The following is a 22,121-nucleotide window of genomic DNA, read 5'->3' on the forward strand; positions in this document are numbered from 1 at the left end:
GTTTCGATCAAGCTTGCGCGACGAAGTCGGTCGAGACAAGTAAAATATTTACTCTCGTGCATCGGAGATTGAAGAAAGGGAACGACAAAAATCGAGCGTGCGAGGTGTCCCGAAAAAGGAGGGCACTCGTGACCGTGGCCGATGGAACTCTTCCTTTTTCGATCCGTTTCTCGGGGATGCGTCCCCGTGCACCGGCTGGTGCATGTGCATCGTGACAGGCCGTGCGTAAACACGTGCGTGGCGGCGCGCGTGTGCGTGCACACAGGCGCCGAGGGATGCGTCGACGGACCTCCGCCTCCTTCCTCCTCGGATCCACCACCACCCTGCGGACCTATATATTTCCCGGAGGGTCTCCCACTTTCGCCACTATCATTCCTGTCGCGGCTGCGCCAGCCCGTGAGCGCGCAAACGTGAGTCCGTTCTCGGCTTTCCTCTTCGGAGTTTCCTCGCTGGATGATTACGCGCGAACACCTGCCTTGTCTCGCGTTTACACGTCGATTTTCCACCGGTGGAAACGCCATCGTTCGGTGCAATCGTGTCGCGACGAGTTATTCAGTGCGGTTTCGAAGGAATTCGTAGGAACTGTTCGTCGATGTTAATCGATCGATCGTGAACGGAGGAATTGATTTTCGATAACGTTCGATCTAGTTTTTCTGTTCTTGCTTTTTTCTTTTGTTGTCGAAGACAGAGAGTATCGACCTCGATCGGACGAGATTTTTCCCGCGGGGGCTCGTGTTTCTTGGGAAATGTGTGCCACGTGTAGTGAGCCCGCGAGTCCACCTGCTGCACCTACTGAATGGGATTAGATGAGGTGCACGACGGTACGTCAAAGTGTTTGCTAGATATTCTTTAACGTTCGTCGTTATTTATGAAAATTTTATCGTATACGAACTCGATGGTACTTTATCGGGCAACGATACCGTACGAAACTCTCTTGGTTATCGCCAACGAAGTTTGTCTTTACACCTTGAAGCCGTATTTGCCACGAAGTTCCAAAGTAGAAAAATATTTTCCTTTCCTGTCAGAGTAACGGTGAGAATAACCGATAGAAGTTTCGCTAAGAAGGCGTCGACAAGGCGAAAATGAATTTATCGAAACAAACTGTGAACGTCTGGACCGAACCGCGAGAAATTTTCCTTGTGGTTTGTCGTAGAATCGCACGTTTAATACCGCGCGAGAATCGAATAAGCAGAGGCGCATTCTTCACAGCTGTTCATACAACAAAACGCGCGCCTTGTCGCGGAGCAAGAAATCGTGAATATAGATGCCTCTTTATACCAGCACTCGCCAAGTAGCGACTTAATATATCGCCTTGTAAATTACTTTCGTATGACTTTTATCGTCGCTTCCTCGTAACTCCGAATTTTTCCGGAATTTTCGAACAAGTCAAAACGATTCATCGATTGAAAGTTCCCCACGCAAACACGAATCGCTAGAGAATAAATCAACCTCGTTTCTTCCTAACTTTGCAACGCATTAGTCCATATACATAATTCATCGTTCATTTTATCAACGTTGCGACCGATTCGAAATAATATTTTTTCTTACAAAACCAGGAAACTCATCGACCATCCGGATGTCGTGTTTCCTCCGTGCAACGCGATTATTGGCTGCGTACTTTTTAGAGATACAGAAAGCTAGGAAAGGTGGAGTTATTGAACACCTTTGCGATGAGCAGATGGCACGGCAAGGGTTTATTATACAATGAGAGAAGATAAAACTTGGACATCTAGAGCCTGAGTCTTAAGGCGATCAACCTTAACCGGTCTAAAGCCGTCTCTCGTGTTTCCGTGCGCGGTACGCAGTGATTTGTTGCGTCGCGTCCTTCTTACGCTCTATATCATTCAGCTGGTAATGAGCTTTGCCTTTAACGCATCGCGACGTTTCTCATGCGCAGGATGGCCTGAGCCTCGGAGCAAATCTTCATGGATCGTTCACGAAAATCGAAAAATGACCGGCCGCCGTGGAGTCCCGCGGAAGTGCCGCGGCGTCGACGATGCGCGCCGCGACGCACCAGTATGACCAAAATCAGGAATTTCGGGTAAGTGAGGACGTATTTTTATAGAAATATTCTTCTAAGAAATGTTGAACGTTTTTTTATTAAAGTAAACACGAGACTAAATCCACGCAACGCTACACGTCTACAACTCTATAAATATTAATGACATGTTGATTTCTATCGATAATTTTTACTATCGGGATGAAGTAACGAAACGTAGCGTATTGTACGTAGACTTTCTTGGATAGAAAGATTTGTAAAATTCAAGATAACAGAAAATACTCGATAGTTTGATATCCTCGACTCGTGGATATTCAATTATTCATATCCATCCGCCTCTACGATACAATTAATCAAGTTGAAAGGTTCGCGACTGTCCGAGCTAACCAGAGTTGACGTATAAAATTTCTGAAATATTAGCTTAGATTTCCTCGTTGATCGACGATCATCGATCGACACCTCGTGTAGCTCAAAAAATATGTCTGTTTAGAGAACGCTTCTGGCTCACGCGAATGTTATTTAACGGGCAGCTGCAAATGACGTTCGTTGAATGTGTAAACGCTCGGGGCTTGATCCAGGCCTCCCGTTTTGTTTAAAAGTTTTACACGATATCGTCTTGGAAACGTGAAACCGTAAAAACTATCGATCGAATGCTAACCTGATGTTTCGCTTACCAAGAGCCAAACACGAATCGAACGTTATTGTGTTACTTACGAGCCGATGAAATACGTAATCGAGGTGCTCGATGTCGCGATTAGAAGTGGATTGTTGCGACAGCTAAACGATTCCGGTTATCAGCTTTTCGTCGCGCTATATGTTTAAAAGCTATCGTCTCGATACCGGCTTTCTGCCCTATATCCAAGCTTAGTGCTTCCGTGTCGCAATCGATCTTGATTAATATTTATTTCTCAACCTGGTGTCTCCGCTAATCGGGAAGAAAAACTTTGAACAGTTCAGAATTGACGATATTAAAAAGGGGGCGGGAGAGGTGGGACACAAAAGCGTACAAAAGCACTGGTGATCGCGTTGACGCAAGCTCTCGAGGGCTCAACGATCGGTTAAAGCGTTTAGCCCGGAACACGATACTCGAATGAGCGCACGCGAGCAAACACCACGATCGAGCGCGATGCGAAATTTGTACACGATTTGTATCGTCGATCTCGTAACCGCGAGCGTGCGGTTCGCCAGAGGAAAATGGAAAAAAAAAGAGAAGGAAAGAAAAAGAGAAATGGAACCGAGAACAGCCGAAACACGATCGCCCCTCGATAACTCGTCATTTTAACGAGGATATCTCTCTCCCTTGTGCTGTACCGTGGCTATACCGGCAGTTTATTTTAATACAGACACCTCGTAATAATTCTCAATGTACATCGTACGGAATGAACGGACATCAATCCTTGCCCTCGTTACTTTCGATGCTCCAGGCAGAGGGTCCCTTGTTATCCGCGCATTCTCCTTTGTACGGCGTGCATGCCAATGTCCGCGCATAATTACCGGTTTCGATTACAGATCGGCCATGGCAAGTGCGTCAGATTTTCCGCTCGTGCTGGGAAACGTTTTACCCTAACCGTCGTATCCTTCCTTTCTTTTATCCATCCGTCGATCTCTCGCGTGAGTTCCACGGGTTGGTCTCGTGCACCCTCGTCTCTGCTCCCTTTCATAATTGTCAATCGTGCTTTTTCTTTTCTACTTTTTCCTCTTTAATTATACCTTGTGCCTATATCCGTGATCGTCGATAATCCGTCCGGAAATCTCGGAATAAAAGCTTTCGTATCGCACGTTTTGGCGAATATATTAACATACCCTAGAGTAACGCGATTTCTCAGCGACCGTAACACGAGATTCCCAGGCGTAGTCTCAAAGCACCGACATGTCTGGCAGCGCACAGTTCCCGCTGATAACCGTGAAAGTAACTCATGCATCACGCTCTGTGACACTAATCCCCTGAGTAGGGGGGTGGATAGGGCTCCGAAAGAGTCGACGAGGAACGTAAAAAAGGGGAGAAGGAAGCCATGCGAACAATAAGCAATCTGTAGCGAATATGTACGCTAATTATGTATGTTGAGTCTAGACGCACGCGTGCGATTATACGTACGTCTCTCCCGTGGTTCACATGCGGTATACATTACGTATGGTATGTGGTCGAGTTCTCCATGGCTCGCGTGTGTACGGGTCCCTTCCCGTCTGTGATAATACGCGGTGACGGAAAAATACGACCCGTCCGACTCGTCGGTCGAGAAAGTTTTTGCTCGCCTTGAAAACTTTTCGTCGCGACGTTCCGCTCGTCGATAATTATGCTCGTTTCATTTTTCCCCTCTCGAGTTCCGACTAGCTCTGTTCGTTTCGACCCTGACAATTTTCGCAGATGTCGAAACCGAAGACTCGTTTGCCGCGCGAGTACGTAGCTTAAGTTTCGCGATCCGTTCGCTTTCCCTTCGTACTACCGTTTCAGAATCGATACACCGTTCCCTTCGAAACTATAATTCACGATGAAAACGATAGAAAACGTACACCGTTGATTTTCTCCTCCGGCTATGTACGAATACTGTTCGCTTCGGACCTAAGAGGATCTAACTTAACGATCACCCTTTGGGTTCACATGTTGCATAATGCTCGCGTGTGCTCGCGAATGCGTGCCATTACACGGTCGGTATGGTCGCGTAAAACTTACGCCGCGAAGCTTTCTATCTGATGTATCAGGGCGGAGCGGAGCGATATCCCGAAGCGAACCGGAAAGACCATCGACGGCTCTCGGATCCCTGAGGTGCGAACCGCGAAGTCGACTCGAATATCGATTATTTACGAGACGTGTGCGGGAGGTAGGCACCGTAGTCGGAAGAACACGCGAGAAGAACACGCAAGAAGAAAAAGCACGGGGGTGGAAGGACAAACAAATAGAGGTGCATTAGCCGGCGACCGTGTCAGGAATGTGAAGAGCAGTTGGCACACGGCCTACCTCGCGATCTACCTCCCACTTTGATCTTCGCCGCTGTATCGCGAAATGCCACGACATAGGCTGTCGGGGCAAAATACATCTCTGTGCGTGTTGTTACGCCCTGCCCTCTTCCTTCCTGTGCCTTTCTCTTTGTCTCTTAACCCTGGAGCCACGTGTTCTCTTCGTCCCTTCCTCGACGCTGCTCGAGTGCGAGGTACTGTTAATCGGCGTCGAAAGACCGGGTCGTTCGTCCTCGATGACGTAGGACGATCGATCATGCGCCAGTCAATGCGTTTCCGTTCGAAATTTGTGGCGATACGCGCTACTGCCTGGCCGACGTATATTCCGAGGGTCCGTTATCGAATATGACTGCTGGACGAAAAAACCTAACGACTAAGGACTTCTCGAGGCATCGGTATATAACTGAATGAATCGACAATTGCGCCGTCGTCGTTGCGCGTTAATTACCGTCAGCTGCCGTTCGCTTTTCCACTTTCATTTCGCATTCTAACAGATTGTGGAGCGGTGTTGAAAGCGGAAAAAAAAGGAGTAGAACGTGGTTGCTCGAGTCGAAGGCGAAATAGGAACGCGTCGATCGGAATTTCGTTCGGTCATTCAGGGGCAATGAAACGCACCTTTGAGAGTGAGGAGTATCGTTTAATTACGGATCAGCTGTTTCAGTCGGAGCGTGACGGGTTCGCGCGTGTGTGCACACGTGTCCCGATCGATTTATTTCAAGTATGTATCGAGAGGCTCGCGAGCACCCGAGCGATCCCATCTCGGGATCGAAGACAGAATTGCCGTGGAAGGCAGCAATAAACGCGGTCCACTCACGTACAACGAGTACTATTCATAAGTCGGATTGAAGCTAAGGGCCGTAAGTCCGCTCTGAGAGTGGCGCCTTCGACCACCTCGTAATTCTCGTCCGGAGACTTTTCTTCTTCACGGAGGCTCACAATTAACTTCATTATGTACGCACATGTTCCCCACGTTTCCGTTGATTAGCGCGCGTCACGCGGCGATCTCTATGCTACCGCCTCCGTTCAATGCATCTTCGATCTCATTCAACCGCTTTTTTATCCGAACAGATTGCTTTATGTTTTCTCGCAGGGACGGGAAGATGGCAAGTGTTCCGCGTTTTTTTTTCCTCTCGTTTCTTTGCTTTAATTTCCTTTCATTCATTAACGCTGTACCGTGCTACCGACTCAGCAATTTCAACAAGCAACGAGACCATGAAGACTAATTGTCGCCGCGATACCTCTTACCAATTGGTTATCGAGTTTTCGTTAAGTCAATTTCCATGTCGTTATCCGGGCCTATTAAAAGGGTCACCGTACTCACTTTCGACCACGGTTATCAGCGGTGGTCTGGCATCGATCGACTTGTCGAAAGAGACGGACTAATTGGAGGGCCTACCTTAACTGTAACTTTTCGATAAGAGATCCCCTTCATTTTCGACGAGGCGATCTCCGATGGAAAGTTGTCTAGGCTAGGCGATAATTTTTATTATACCCGTATAAATGTTCGGTCGTTGAAAGAACGTCGAAAACACGGAGAGTGCGACAAGGAAGAAAACCGTTATGGAACATGTGCGACCATAACGAATGTTTACGCGTAACTTCCGGAAACATTAAGAACAACGATTGCACTGGCGCATATGGTTCTCGCAATGACTAGTGACGCTCATAAATGTTGATTAATTTCACCATGGAAAGGCACGACGAGGTCGTGTTTTAATTTCTTTCGTCGAATTCGTACGCGATTGAATTATGCTGCTTGCTGGTAATTTGCTTCTTTCCGAGTGGTCAAAGGTGATTGCACGAGATGAAAATTAAATCGAAGAACGAAGAAAACCAACGACGGCTATAAGCGAGCTTACGAGCCGTAAAACACCACGAAAGTCGTAAAATCGTCAAACAATAGATTACACGGTAGTTAAAGCATTGGCAAACAATCCCGGCTGTTGGTCATTTTCTTTGAAGGCTGGCGAAGAATCAAATCGCTATGCGGTTTCCCTGCTTATAACAATAGCGCAGCACTCGCTATTGTTCGAAGAAATGACTTTATAAAGACCCTGATTTCGTTTTCAAAAGCTCAACTCCTTGCTCTCTGCCTCCGCATGAATTTTATAGCTTCGAATTTTCCCAGGAATGGAAAGGCTACGCTGCAATTAATCTTAGAAATGCTCGCTGACGCATGCGAGCGGTTTTTACTTTCTGACGCTAACAACCGCATTACGCTTAACCACGGTGGTGGACCGTGCGCGAACAACCGCGAGTCATTGACTCCCATTTACATCGATTCTCTCCAACTACGGTATTTGCTTCTCTCGATTTGCGTACGCAACGCGGCGCAATGATCGAAGACCACACTCGCCGATTTAACTCGCTCATCGATATCGACGCTTCGAGCATGAGCGAAAAATATTTTTAAATTCACGACGAAGCGACTGGACATTCTTTCTTCTATTCTTCCGCAATTCTATTGTCAAACATTGCGAAACCTTCCCTTAGAGGAGGAACACCTTTCGATTTATCGTACGCCGGTGAGAAGAAAATACGGAGACCGGGCATTTCGATCTCCGGCTCGTGTGCAATTGCCTGACATTCGAGATTCTTTCGGAGCGGAATATTTCGAGGAAAGTTTGCATCTCTCGACGAGGTTCCCCGGATTCTTTATTAGAATTTCTAGGGTCATCTCGAAATTCAGTGACCTGCATAGACCTGCATACGTGACCCTAGATTGACGGAATCCGACCCGTCCTTTTATAAAGATAGAAAAAGAAGCGAATGGTATAACAACGTTGACACGAGGATAATGACAGCAATATCGAGCTAATCGTAAACGTCTATTAAGAAACAGTGACCCGTGACGTTTGCAGAGGGTGGGGCGTCTAATGCTGTGTTACCTAAAATATCTCTGATGTCTAACGTCTGTTACAAACAACGTTGTGATTTACAGCGTTACAACCTTCGAAACAGCCTCGAGTGCACGCTATTTTCTCGTACTTACATACGGAGTTATCATTACATTCGACTGTTCGAAAGCAAGGCTTCCTTCGATAAAACCAAAAGGAACGTACATCAGCGAGAGAGCGTAGGATGAAACAAGCACTTCCGTTAAAGACGCGGCGATTCCTTGGCACGATCGAACGTCGTCCGGAGAGTGGTCGATGCACGAGCGAGAAAAGGCTAAAAGAGATCCATTGGCAGGTATCGATAGGAAGATGGTACGAAAGGGTGCTGAACGCGAAGGCGGGCGAGAATCGGTGACGTTGATTCGCATCGAGTCCCGCTGCGAAGACCTTGACAGTTTCGAGACGCGCTGACAGCCACGGACGCTTGGCATCGCATCGAAACGCAACCCCGTGTCTCAACGATGCGTATTCTATCAACGTCCGTAGAGCACGATAACCTCGGCAACTGCATGTTGAATGAGCCGTACGAGAAACGGCGGATCGTTGCGTCTCGTTTCGCGTTACCGTCCCTTTTCTGCAACAATGGCCTTTATGCGCGAGACGCTATTCTAACGCGGCACGGAACGAGAAAAGGGAGAGAACGACGACGACGACGGGCTGATCCACGTCGGCACGGACAAAGCTCTTCCTTTCGCCATATAGGAACCGAGTCGGACAGCCAAGATTTAAATTGATTTCGAGATAAGTGCGTGGAATTAAAGATGCATTCGGACGATCATCCGCGCTCGCTCAACCCTTCGTTCCATTCCCAATACTTGTCTTCCACTTTGCGTACGATACCACCGGCTCTAACAATCGCGCACTGTGTTCCTTTCCCTCTCTTTCTCTTCCTCTCTTCCTCTCTTCCCTTGTCTCGGGGGAATCCCCCGGTTAACCGAGACCTCTCCAGGGTATATCTGTCGTTGTTGAAGAATTAAGAGGATAAACTCGTAGTTTCCTGGTTCGAAGGCAGAAACGAGTGATTAAGGGCTCGAGGAAGCTCGAGCACGAATCGCGTATAAATAACGAGCGACGAAAAGGGTAATGGCGTACGGTCGTTCCCATCGACAACGGCTTGTTTGATGGAAGGCCTGTCGTCGCCGTACGCGATCGTCCCGATCCCGGGCAAGTCGAGCGCGTGTTCTACGTATGGACGCGTGCGCGGCCGTTTCAGCCGGCTTGAAAGTGAAACGAAGTGGTTTCTCGGCTGCTCGTGATTCCACGCATAAGTAAAGCCGTTAACACCTACTCCGCGAGCACCGTTACGTTCACCAAGCGTGAACTAGTAAATCGATGCACTTGACCTTTTGGTAGCGTGTCCAGCTCTCTAAACTCTGTTTCACCGTTCCTTCGGTCGCTTAGGTATTCGTACTTTGTTATGGAAATTTACACCTTCGGGAATAAGGTCACGTAAGTGGGAATGATTCCCTTTGATGAGAACTTGAGAATAATAAATTATTAATGACAAAATAGCGTTAGCGTTATGCAAGACAATTTGTTAATGTACGTTATACAAGATCGACGATAGCATATGCAAGTTACGCGTGACGCCAGCTAGAACAACGTTCTCTATTGTTTTGTATTTTAGACCGTCGCGAGAAGATAATCTCGGAAAAAATAGGCTACACGATCTTTTATCGGCGTTCCACGACGCCACGACGAATTCTCTCGACGGTGAAGTCAACGATAACGCGTTGCCACTGTGTGGGTGTGCGTCTAAGTAGGAGATGAGATACGACGCACTGTAATTGGTTATTATCCGTGATATGGTGGTGTACGAGGTATCGTAGATTTGCGGTTTCATTGACGAAAGTTCAATAATGAAGACAGACTGAAAAGCGACCATTATCGGTGCGCATTGTACTCGGAAGATGTATCGTTTCGCAATACGTTGCTTACATCTTATCGAAACCCGTCCGTTATGGAATTTAGAATGAACGAGCGTACAGATATCGGGGTAATTATAGAGTGATACGAAACTAATGCCTATCTGTAACTTAAAATTAGTATACAATCATTTACGAAGGAATATTTACCATTGTACTCGTTGCTGATTTCTAAAATAAGGATCAATGTGACAGGATGAAATTTCATTCTGGAATATAATTAACGCGATTTTCTTCGGCGATAGCGCGTGAGAGTTAAATTTTGGCCCATAAAGCATTACCATGGGCCACGGAAACGATTTAAAACGAAGGATCATACTCGCAGATATAAATCCTTCGACCGGGACAATCAGTCGTGTTCCACATTAGGGTGAAAAAGTGTTGTAAATATGGCCGGCAGTCATCAGCCAGTTAGGTATTGTATGCCGTGTATGCACAGGATGCATACCGGATGCATCAGATAAGAGCGTTCGCGAGGTCTCGTAACTCCTTCGTCCGGGAAGGAGGCGTACGGCTCGAAAGCGGCATTAAACGGTGCCTTCTCGTTTATTTTTCAGTGAGCGCGAGATAGCGTGGTTTGACGTGAACCACCGCTACCGCCAGCGGTGCCATCTCATGTCTTACCCATTCGCGTACGCGAAACCTATAATTATTCTTTCGAACGAGATCGTGGGCGAGTCGAGCCAAGCAGAGCCGCGTGCTCGCTCCCGACTGCAATTTCGATTTCGCCAGTTTCGACCTTTCCTTTTGCTTGCTTACCAGGCCCGGGCATTACGGTGACGATTTCATTTATGACACGAATCGCGTGTGGTCCGAACCGGATTATTATTTGAAAGTTCGAACATTGAAGAAATCAAATCAAGTTTTGATGTACGTTTCTCCTTGTTTCGTGGATACAAATCGATCTCGGATAATTTATCGCGATACAACGAGCAAACTAGATGCAAAAATCTATGTTGCGTGCTTTCCAATTTATTTCTACAGATAGAGATCTAAAATGATCAAAAAGAAAAGAAAAAAAAAAAAAAAAGAGGAACGATACTCTAAATGAAGATATTGCAGAATTATTTATTCATTTATTCAAGGATAGACGAGTTAAATCCCCATTAATGTACAATGTTAGAATTAAAGAAGCTACATACAGTACACAGGAAGCGTACAGTTAGAACGGGCCAATTATAAGGAATTGTTAGAGTATTAACGTCCGTAAAGTAACTAGATACTCTGTGAATGAATGCAAGAGTTCTGAACGCGCGATACAGCGCGAAAAATCTTCCAGAAGAATCTCGCACATCCGTGAGTCGGAAAACCAATATGCCTCTTAGTAGTTGCGTTAAACGCACGGAAGGTTCCCTTAATTGTTGCGCGGATGATCGATTCGGCACGAGCGATTTTCTCATATCACGGTGCGTTTGTCAGCTGCCGAATAAGCAAAACATTTTGGTCCATGAGTTCTCTCGTTTCTACACGGTGGTATGCCGCACATGATATCGACAAGATATCAAAAGCCGTTTTCCCACGGGCTACGTCGCTCGGAGAGCACCGGGGATTATCGAGCTGCGATGATTATACATCATGCGCAGCTCTGTTATTATACGGAACGTAGAAACAGAACTGTTAATTAGCTGTTGCACGCTCCGCTGACACGATCGACCGAGTCGTATTAATTGAAATCGACTCGAATTTGCTTGACTGAAACTTCAGGTGTTAAAATAATACGAGCAAACCTATCTGAACCGACGCGTTTCCATTTTAGATGGAAGAACCATTAATTAGCGATCGACATCGTTGATTTACCGCTGTACGCTCGAAATTTAAGCAGCTTACGCGTGTTTGCGCGGTCTGACGTGCCGTAAATTTACGTTGAATCGTAACGACGAAAGTGATAATAGAGACTCTCGAGGAATTCGCGAACGCAGGAATCAATTCTCTTCGATTGTTTATAAATCATGCTACCATTTTCAATTTCCACCCCATCTCAATCTCTCGGTTTATTAACCGTACAAAATTGCGGATAAGAGATCGCTCATCAGAATCGCGTTTCGCAGCACGATCACCAGTAAACATCGTCACGGGAATGCCTCGTTAAAGCGTCCATCGATGTGCTGCTATTACGGTCGTCTCGAAATAGACGTTCGAATACAAGACATAGCCAGAAACGACTATTCACCAAGCCGCACGGCGCTGTCTCGTGGAATCATGCGTCGAGACGCGCCGTCTCTGTTGTTCTTGTCCTACTATTTTCTTCGTTTTCCGTGTTGGAAGTCTTTTGGCGCGAGTTTAATGGAAGTTCCGTCGTGTCTTAATCATCGGCTGCTGGCCCACGGGGTGAACCGTTACAGTTCCGAGGCTTAGAACGACTTTAAGCCAGCTTTCGTGGTCGATGTCGGCCAACTCGAAATAGAGAGTCGCGCAAATTTCACGCTTTACTAGTAACAACCGGAAACCGACGAAGGCGGACAGGCAAGTTTTCGAGCTTTGAGGATTAACAAACAAACAACTGTTAATGCAACGTTTAGCTGCCCCCTGTTTATCCGTGGCCCTGACTCTTGTTTTTTCCCGACATAGTTTTAACGCGATTACACTGCGCGGCCGTAAGCTCGTTCACAATTACGCGCGAGCGTACACACCCTGTGCACATATTTGCACGCGGATCTACGTGCAAATATACGGGCGCTCGTGCACGCGTACAATGGACGCCGGCGTTTCTGCGTGCTGCGACGCGCACGGATCTTCTTAGGCACGGGTAAACGTTTATCTTCGTGTCGGCGCATGTTAAAACTCGCGGCTAATTTTTCTCGTGGAAATCCGCTTCGTGAGAACCGCAAATTTTTTGAAGTTTCCTCCGTGTAGATTTTGCACGATGCGGAGCAACGAACGTTGATGCGATGGTCTTTTTACGTTCGGCATCAGGAGGATGGACATTGAATAATTATCTGCCAGAAATATACCCTCTGATCTTGTATCTACCGTCTAGAGAAGCGGAAGGTAGTTTTACCGACGAACAAGGCCTAGACGAAACATTCTCTCCCTTTCATTTAATCACAGCGCTGGCGATTGTGGTGTCGATTTCGGTCCAGCTGTACAAGACTGATCAAAGTATCGCGATTTCTACAGCCACTGTTTCATCCTATAATTAGTCGAAGCTTCCGAGTGCAAGTTGCGTCTGTAGAAACGTTGTTCTCACGGTTCGCTGACATTATGGGCGTCTTCATCGGGATCCAAACCATGACATCAGTGACCAACAAACGAGCATTGAATCTTAATCCAACGTACTTATACTTGGATCGATAATGGATTGGAGACGATTTCCATTCGGGAGAGACTACCGTGCCACGACGTATCGAAAATCCTACGAGCTCATTGGGATCCATAGTTAGAATCATTGTCAGGGACAAGAGTGACAGTGCAGAAAGGCGGCATATTTATGACGGCAGTTCTTCCACGCACGCGAAGAACGCGAAAATCAAGAGAAGAGGAGGGCTTGAACGATTGCACACGTGCATCGCTTCTGTTTTGCATCGGATATACGGCTGACCGGTGAGCGTGTGTCCCATTAAGCTGTTCGTTTTACGAGACTCCCAAACGATATGATCAATAACGAGGCCATGGTCCGTGTCGTAAAGAACGCCAAGACCAACAAGCCCTTAACAGTTTGCAAACGTTTCCTCCGAGTAATTACGTCGTCTCGTTAGAAACGAGACCGGGATTGGAATCCTAGAGCTGCTGACGCTGAACATTCTTCATTCTTCCCCTCTCGCTTCTTCTTTTCGTAAGATTTACGACGGTCACGGTCCGACCGCGAGTTTAATAAAGCCGTAGATGAGAATGGAATGCAGTGCGCGCGTGGAAAGAATTGGCCGGGTTCCTCCGCAAAATTTTCAGCGGTGAATTCATTTTAATTGCGAGGATGCCTCTTCTCGTTGCTCGCCTAGCGTCGAGGTTTATTTAACCCCGTTGAGCTTTTGCGTATTGCGCGAATGCTGGAATTTCAGCTATTCTATACGAGCGTGGATCATGCAAAGAAGAGTTTGAAGCAACGGAGAATAGTCGAAACGCGCTTGTGCCAGGCCGAACAAAAGCTTCTCATAGAACACCATAGATAACGCGTACCCGGTAAATCGTAAGAAGATCATGGAACAAAAGCTACGACTCCTAATTCCGCGAGATCTCGAGGTCTCGAGTAAATTCCATCAAGAGATCTGCCATTTCGTGATATTTCTCACAAATTCCTTAGTTTCCCACGAGGTTGCCGCGACTTCTTCGCGCCCATGAAAACTCGCGACACTAACTCGTAAACTAACAAGCAAAAAATCTGCGAAACTCAACGATTCTCGAGCACTTAACACTTCTGAGGTCCATACATCGCGTTGTGGCAACACGACCGAGAAAGATTCATCATCGGACGTTCTCTATTCTGCGCGTGCGGCCGCAATTGCAGAAACAAGCCGTAGATCGGAGAGTTTCTTATTCAGATGGTAGCAAAGGCTCAGAGTCGATCGATGGATCTCGAGGATATAGCGAGATATACCGAACACGCACACTTCTGCGTTCGTTACACGTATATCCCTTTTGTTTTCACACGAAACCTTTCTCTGTCTTTCTGCAACCCTCGGGGGGATCCCTATAGGGCGCACAGCTTTCGCCATTCCATCGATGCTTATATCGACTATTTACGATCCGAGCGCAGCCGGATATTTGATTTCGCGAAATAACGGTTCGAAATTGGCGAAGGCCTTTTTTTTTTTTGTTCGCTGGATGCGCACCGCGGATCGAAACCAACGATAGGAGAGTTTGGATCACGGAACGTTAAAGCAGAAATATTCGCTGGCTTTTTGAAAAATAATTGGTTTCACGAAGCATCTCGATGCGTTTCGAGCATTCGTGCTCACGGTGGCGGTGCACGAATCGCGGTGTGTGCGCACGGTTCGCGAGTATCGTTTTATTTCAAAGCTATGCAAACAAAGGCCAGCAAGGGATACGATCGATATACGATAAAAGCTTTGCGCAACCGTAATCGCATCTGTAATTCTATATCGCTCATATATACCTCATCTTACCGGTTGTGTGTTGGTAGGCATTGTATTCGTAAGTCTTTTTTGTTTTCCGTAGATTTGTTCGTCCGCGGACGAGACCGCACGCGGTTCCGATTCGGGATAGAAAACGCGAAAACGTTCGAGGGGAGCAGAGATCAAAATCGTGGAACGGCGAGATAGCGTGGTTTCCGCCGTTCCCGAGCCAGAAACAACAACTGTGGTATACGTGAACTTTCCGATATACGTGTTTGCCGTTCGTTAAATGAGCGAACCGCGCTTGTTCGACCAAAACAATGGTCTTGTACGCTGGCTACGTGTATTGTGTGCGAGCGCATCGAAAGGCCACGCAAGGCATAGCAAAAGGTTCGAACACCGGCGTAAAAGTCGATTGGAAGTCATACCGGTCTGTCCTCAGCGTCCACGCCACCGCCTACCAACGATCATATCCGGTCGTAGCTAATTATTTCCTGCTGTGGAAAAGCATTAAGCTTGCTCGACGCCATTTACCGCCGCGCTTCTGCGATCGTTGTTCCTTTCGTGCAACAGCCCGAACGATTTAATGAACGACCTCCGATTCGTCGATTTTCGACGCGTACCGAAAATCCTGGCGAGAATTTTAATGATTCTGGGGGAAGAGTTAGAAGACGACAGGTTGGAATTTAGAATTTGGAGAGGAAGTTCTCTTCTTTTTACGCCGACTATTTACAATACCGAGATACCACCTTACCTTTAGGGGCTCGTTCGAAGGAAAATCGAGGAAAAGGACGGTGACGTTTGCACAGGTGGATGAGGACACACGCGAGTATTTCCCTTTTTCTTTTGAGATACGGACCCTCTCTTCCGTAGCCGTGTTACTTCGTTTTCCCCCGAAAACCCTTCGTCTTATCGCGAGCAACAGGTTTAACAGATTCAAGTTCGTATCGCAGATGGTGTGACATTAAAACGTTCACACTTCCACGTTTGGTTCTCGGCAGCAGCGGCGCATTCTGCACGGTTGCCCTTTCCGGCACATTATCTTGGATCGGCGCCTTTGTACGTGACATTCTCGACGCCTGTACCGGCAAAGAAGGGGAGATACCCGTCCACGGAGACGAAAGGTAGAAATTTACGGTCATTAAACGGCGTTCAAAGGCTCACGAGTGGCTCGACACGGCCTCACGTTCGCCCCGCGTGTCCATCTTCCACGGATCAAATGCAAGTGTAATTGCTGTTAAAGCGTTCATTCGTATTACAGCTTCCATACGCTGCATCGCGAGATGCGATTATCGTCCGTTTCGAGGTCAAGACGAACTTCCCCGTTCCGACTTCTCTCTACTACGTGGGAATTAAATCTCTTTGAAAACGTTCCGTGAACGTCTGACCGCAACTGCACGATTCTCCTTGCAAATTCTCATCCTTACGGTATCAAAGGCTGGCGTTTACGCTCGGTTTCGATTCGCAAAGGAACGATAAGCCAGGGTACAGCAATCAGAAGCGATAAATCGGCTGTAAGGACCGATTCGAGAGGGCACTCGTGCCAAGCGATCTAGTTTGCCAAGGAAATTACAAACAGATCCATCTCATCGGCTCGGTCGCGGCGAATTTATGTCCTGGGTTGCACGTCCTCTGGACTAGATAACGGGCTCACCGAGGCGGCGACTTCCTTATCGTATTATTTACGACACTTTCAGCTGGTCGAGGGGAGAAAAAAAAGAGTATCTCGATGAGATCGCTACACGTTGTACACGCTGCATCGAACGATGCAAGACTCGAATCCGAAACCTTGGTGGCGCCTGCCCTGCTGCCCTTTTCCTTCGATTTAATCGATTTAATGGTCGATGGCAGCGGCCGATGAAATTGGTCAAACGATGCTTTCGTGCAGCGTCAACGAGTAATTAGCTTGGCGGTTCGATAACGACAAAAGCAACCCGGTTCTCGGTAGTACATAAAATTAGGGCTTGTGCTCCCGTTACCTTTGCGTCCCGAAAGAAAATACCGTTTCTATTTCTCGATTGTACGGGCATGCATCTGCCGTGAAAAAGTTGTTAATTATGTTATTCTAATACCGTCATTAGCTGTTCAAGCTGTTCGGTTCCGTAGCGTTATTTTCCCTGAATTTATCGTAAACAATTTTTCCGAAAAAATGTGTCCCCTGATATTCCGTGTATTTTCGTTCGTATATTCCTCGTTAACGCGCCCCAGAGAAGCTTCGCTTCTCAGAACAGAATTCCCGTTATTTTTTCCGGACTTCGTTTTCTATTCGTTTCCACGAATTCGCCTCCGTGACGCTCGTTTACCTAGTGCCAACGAGACTCGACTGGGTTCGCCTTTTCGGTCTATCGTCGGTGGAAATATCAAGCTTAGGATTTTCCTTGGAAAATCTGTGCTAGTGCAGGTTCAAAAAGAGCCGCGTGCTTGAAAAGGGCACGATACCGGCCACAAAGCCGGCGCTTATGCCCGGCGTAAATAATAGCCGCGGTGGAAAAACCACTATTCCTCGAGCGTACGCTTTCGATTCTCGCAGCTAAATCGAAAGGTCGCGATTTCCAGGCAGTGCTTTGACCCGAGATAAGGGTGCGCGGGAGAACTTGTAACGCTGGGCGGAAAATCGGTTCGTTTTGCTGCCGATTGCGCGGCGTTCCACCGTGCCGCTGGAAAAGGCAATCGGTAATCGTTTGGAGCGAATCGAAACGCGGAACATCGCCGGCGCATTTACCTGTCGGTTATTTTTACGCCAACTCGTGCGAATTGAAGAACGTTTTGCCTTTACGATACACACGTACACGCGCGAATCACAAATGGTACTTCCGAAGGGCCGGTAAAAATAGACTATGAACCAAGTGGAATTCGATGTCCGATCCTTTGCGAGAGGGAATGCACGACGAGGTGGTTAAACGCGACGGAATTTGCTTTTATCGCGAGTAGAAGTCTAGAGGCTAGTTAACGCCCCCTCGTCGATCGTGCGCTAGCAACGGAAATTAATTGATTTAAGTGGCTGTTCGCCAGCCCGTCGAACGTTCCAATACCCTCGAACCTGATACTTAACCCGGATTCCACGGACATCGACAGTATATCCATGTAAACGCGAAAGTAATTTCTTCATCTGCGTCGCACGCAACCGGTGTTCCCCCATCTACGGCACCGAGCGGGCTACAGTTATCGTGAAATTGTTAATCCAAGCTGGATTAACCAACTAAAAAATCAAACCAGAGTTTCAGACCTGTTCGATTAGGCTGCAATTATCCCTGTAATTTTATGTTTTAATTTATTTGTATCTTTATATTAAGGATGCCTTCGTTTTCCAGTATCACATCAGATTCTTTGTAATTATTTAATTCTACCGTATCGTTATTAACGCAGAATGAGCTGTGCAGGTTGATTGCCCCTAATTTCCACGTAAACGATAAACAGGATAAATAAATAATGAGAATACGAGAAAGTTTAAGTTATTAACGTTGCATAAACATGCGTGTCTTTATGTCGTTTCTTTAATATCATCGCGTTCTACTTTATCGTCGCATTTTGAACTTTGTCGACGCTTAACATTTCGTCTAACGACCTTCTATCGACAGGGGTTCCGCTGCAGGCGGCTAACTTTTAAAGTGTTCCATAGGTCAGTGAAATGTCGCGGGCAGAGGCCCGACCCAAAAGTCGATCTCGCTAAATGGTCCCCCGGACGATCGAGCGCGATGAAACTGAAGAAATAAGAGTGGCGCGACCTTAACGGCGTTTCATGTGATAGTTTCGAAGGCAGCGGCCGCGTTTCACGGAGGCGAGGCTGGCTCGTAACTCGCACGCTCGTATATAACCTGGCCGTAGAATGGAGGATCTCGAAGACTGCCGCGAGCTACGGACCGGTTCTTAATAATTAACATATGCAACGTTAATTTTACGGAATTATAATTTCACGTCACTCGGTGGCGGCAGGAGAGGCCGACGGGTGAAACGTACACATCGGCGCGGCGTACGAAGCGCATAGCCCTATAGCCATAGGACGAGGAAGGAGAGAAAAAGGACGTCGCGTGCAATGGACGAAGGCGAGAGAAGGTCAGGACGCAGCGTGCAGGTCCTGTCTTTCAGCTACTGGCTTCTCTTCGAAGATCGGATGAAAGAGGAAAAGGGAAAAGAAGAAGAAAGGGGAGATGAAAGAGGAGTCTTTTTGCGTTTCGGGACGAGGTGAATTAAAGGAGCCGATAGAAAGGCTCGTTATAATTTTTCCTAGTCAAGATTGAGATAATTTCCCGTCCCTGTCTTTATTACGATATACGAACGATTCTAATTGCCAGTCATTAACCATTTAATAACTATTGTACGCGCGCTACATATTAACGTTTCGACGTGTCTGGTGGTCTCTGTCACGACCTGATCGAACGTAATCGACGGCACGATTAAATCGTCTGTACTGAAACAAGAACGTGCAACCCCGACAAACCCCGGCTTAATTTCGCCGAGATGTAATTTCTTCGCTGATAGAGGAAACGGACAAACGGCTAAAAGAACGAAGACGTTACCTAAGGCCATTCTTCCTCTTCTTCTTTCATATTTTTCCTCTTCGATTTTCTCTTTTTTACCCGATCTGCTGGTTTCGACGTTTTTCTGAACACGCTCCGAGCCGGAGGGCCAAAGAATGAGGTTTCAACGGCGAACGATGACAAGAAACGCACAAACGATATTTCATGGCGTCGCGTCGTGGCAAAGTGGATCGGGTCAGGAACGATGTCGGATAAAAAGCACCTTGTTGAAAGACAAGCAGTCGCCCAGCCAAAACGTCCTACGTCTAAAACTATCTACAGCGTGTATTCTAAAACTATCTACAGCGTGTCTTCTAAAGCCATTGACAAATGCGCTCGTTATCGAGCGTGTACGTTGTTCGTTATAATCTACGTTCCTCTGGGAAAATTCTTTTCACGACAATAAACCCAAGCAACCCAGAATTGTTCCGACCTATGCAAACATCACGAACCGCGTTGCTTGGAAATTTAAAAGGGATCAATCTCTTTACCGGATCTCATCAGACCGCAATTTCGCAGTCCATTACAACGTTCGCGATGCATCGAACTACCTGACTACGAATCGAGAAAAACAGGATGTTCGCGAGTGGCGGGCAAAAACAGGCGGAAGAGACAAGAAGGTGGAAGAGGGTATAAAGTTAGCGCAGATTGGCTGCGGGCGGTATTCACCTACGATGAAGATGGTTCATCTACGTTCAACGTGTCTTGTTAACTGCACGCACGACTGGGCATACGTGGCTCTCGCGTTCGCGTGAAACTTAATATACCGAAAACGAGTTGAACGGATGAACGAAGAAACGGGGATACAAAGGATCACAGGTGGAACCAGGATGGATGAAAGTTCCGAAAATGGAGAAAGGGTGCACCGAAAAGCTTCGAAATTGCGCGATGTACACGCGACCACACGTGCTTTGGGTTAGGTCTGGGTACGCGCGGAAAATCTCGTCGTTCGTATCTTTGCTTCGAGATCACAGTGACCTATTTGCGCCTGAAATTTCTAGCCCGTGTTTATCTGTCGCTTGAAACTCTACTTCGCTCGTCTTCGCTTTTAACGAATGTCGCGCGGCTTAATTCGAAGCACAGCTTTGAGCCTTACCAGGTTCTTGAAACACGATTGCGCAATACATTGGTATTCGTTCTGTTACACGCTCGAGGAATTGCACGAGGTACGTAGTTTCTGCCGTTAATTAATCGAAACGAAGGCTTCGATGTCGAATTCACGAGCCAAAGGAGCGGAATGTAGGTTAACGAAGCGGAGGACGTTTAAGATCGCGAAGCTGATAATTCGAGGTCGAGTGAGGCGCGATTACACCTGGTCCATTGGCGCACATTCTCAAGTGAGAAAGTTGATGTCGTAGCTTCGTTATTCGTCTCACGTACCACTCTCGCATCCTCCCACGCTTCTATTAATAACACCATCAAGAGGTGCGTATTTATAGACATGTCACGATAGGCATTATCGCGCCGGGTTGAAAAAGGCGCTATATCTAAATGAGTTTTAGAATTCTCTATCGAACTTAAGGGATGATTCGCGCCAGCGATCGCGGTACGGCCAAGTCGAAAGAAAATCTCTTGATGAGTGGCCTGTCTTAACGCGACCTTCTATTTAGAACTTATTTTGATCGATCGATCAGGTCTGTTCCTTGATCCTCTCTCGAGAATTATTCTCCGTACTTTTGCTTCCTCAGTCTTCAAAAAATAAACTCATTAGAGAGGATTACAAGGTATTATATACTTACTCGCTATAACAGAGGATTGAATGAAACGGCTATGTCGATTCTGCGAGGACGATAACAAGACGCGACACTCGAGACGGATAACGGAGTTTCGTTAGTAGGAGAATTTATTGCACGGCATCGAAGCAGGAAAATTCGCGTTCTCTGAGACTGTTGAACGATCAGCTCCCGATAGGGATTTATTAATACTAAGAGCTATCGAATTAAGATTCCGCCGCGACGGGGGCAACCATGCATAGATCATCCGATTAGACTCGACAATGAGACGAGCATTATAAAGGGTCAATCGGGGTGCTCTTATATTTCATTCCTTCTCGACATTCAACTCGTGGCTGATTAGCGCTGTGCAAAAAGCTCGGATGAATCGATAACGATCGATGGAACGCAAAGTTCACGACTGGCCAACCACTGCATCCACTTACGTTTGTTAGTTCACGACTCTATGTACCGACGTCTTAGCAAAGAATTTCTTAGTGAACTTGTCGCGTTATAACGTTACAAAAACGATTTGTCGAGCTCTGCTTTTAAGGTCTACCGATCCTCTAAGGAAGATAAGTTTGCGAAGGAAATCAACCTCCCGGAGACTTTAACGAAGATGTACAGAAATTGGTATCACTGACGTAACTAAATGGGCAGGATAATTAAATATGTACTTTTCTTTTTATGTACAATTAAGTTGATCAATACGAGAAACGTGACACGAATCTTCGGTGTTACGTCTCCTCATTATGGAGCCCACGTTCGAACTGTCGTAAAAAGGAAACGGCATCGATCGGTAACCATCGTTGAAACGTGGGTTCCGCATCGGAGTCGAGAAATGCTTTCACTCTATATCCTTTTCATCCTGCCCTGTGCTACGAAACTAATAAACCAGCGGACATAGAAGAGAAAGTATTTGCATTTACACGCGACAGCGTACTACAGAGGCGAATGGGCTGTGCTAATTCAATTAAATTTTTCGATACCGTGCGCTGAATTTAATTATTTTTATCGGAAAACGTGTTATCGTCAGGGAATCCGGGACAAAGGTGCTATGCCGATAACACGCGTATCGTCGCAATGAAAAATAAAAACGTTATATCC

At 46.8% G+C, this 22,121-nt stretch overlaps 2 protein-coding genes across 3 annotated transcripts in view; one reads left to right on the top strand and one right to left on the bottom strand.

The window, feature by feature from the left end:
- Window positions 1-22,121, bottom strand: part of LOC139988569 (uncharacterized) — a 45,280-nt gene that overhangs the window by 16,468 nt on the left and 6,691 nt on the right. The window lies entirely within an intron of this gene.
- The window catches only part of LOC139988568 (thrombospondin type-1 domain-containing protein 4), a 39,838-nt gene continuing 18,074 nt past the window's right edge, over window positions 358-22,121 (top strand). Inside the window, exons 1-2 of one of the 2 annotated variants that reach the window (XM_072006154.1) lie at window positions 358-821; window positions 1,898-2,041. In XM_072006154.1, the coding sequence (XP_071862255.1) occupies window positions 1,926-2,041 (116 nt within the window). In that variant the 5' untranslated portion in view covers window positions 358-821; window positions 1,898-1,925. Of the gene's footprint in view, window positions 822-1,778; window positions 1,798-1,897; window positions 2,042-22,121 lie in introns of those variants that run through there. The other variant, XM_072006155.1, reaches the window with a different exon arrangement.

Source organism: Bombus fervidus, chromosome 6 (assembly GCF_041682495.2).
Source record: "Bombus fervidus isolate BK054 chromosome 6, iyBomFerv1, whole genome shotgun sequence".
Classification (NCBI taxonomy): Eukaryota; Metazoa; Arthropoda; class Insecta; order Hymenoptera; family Apidae; genus Bombus; species Bombus fervidus.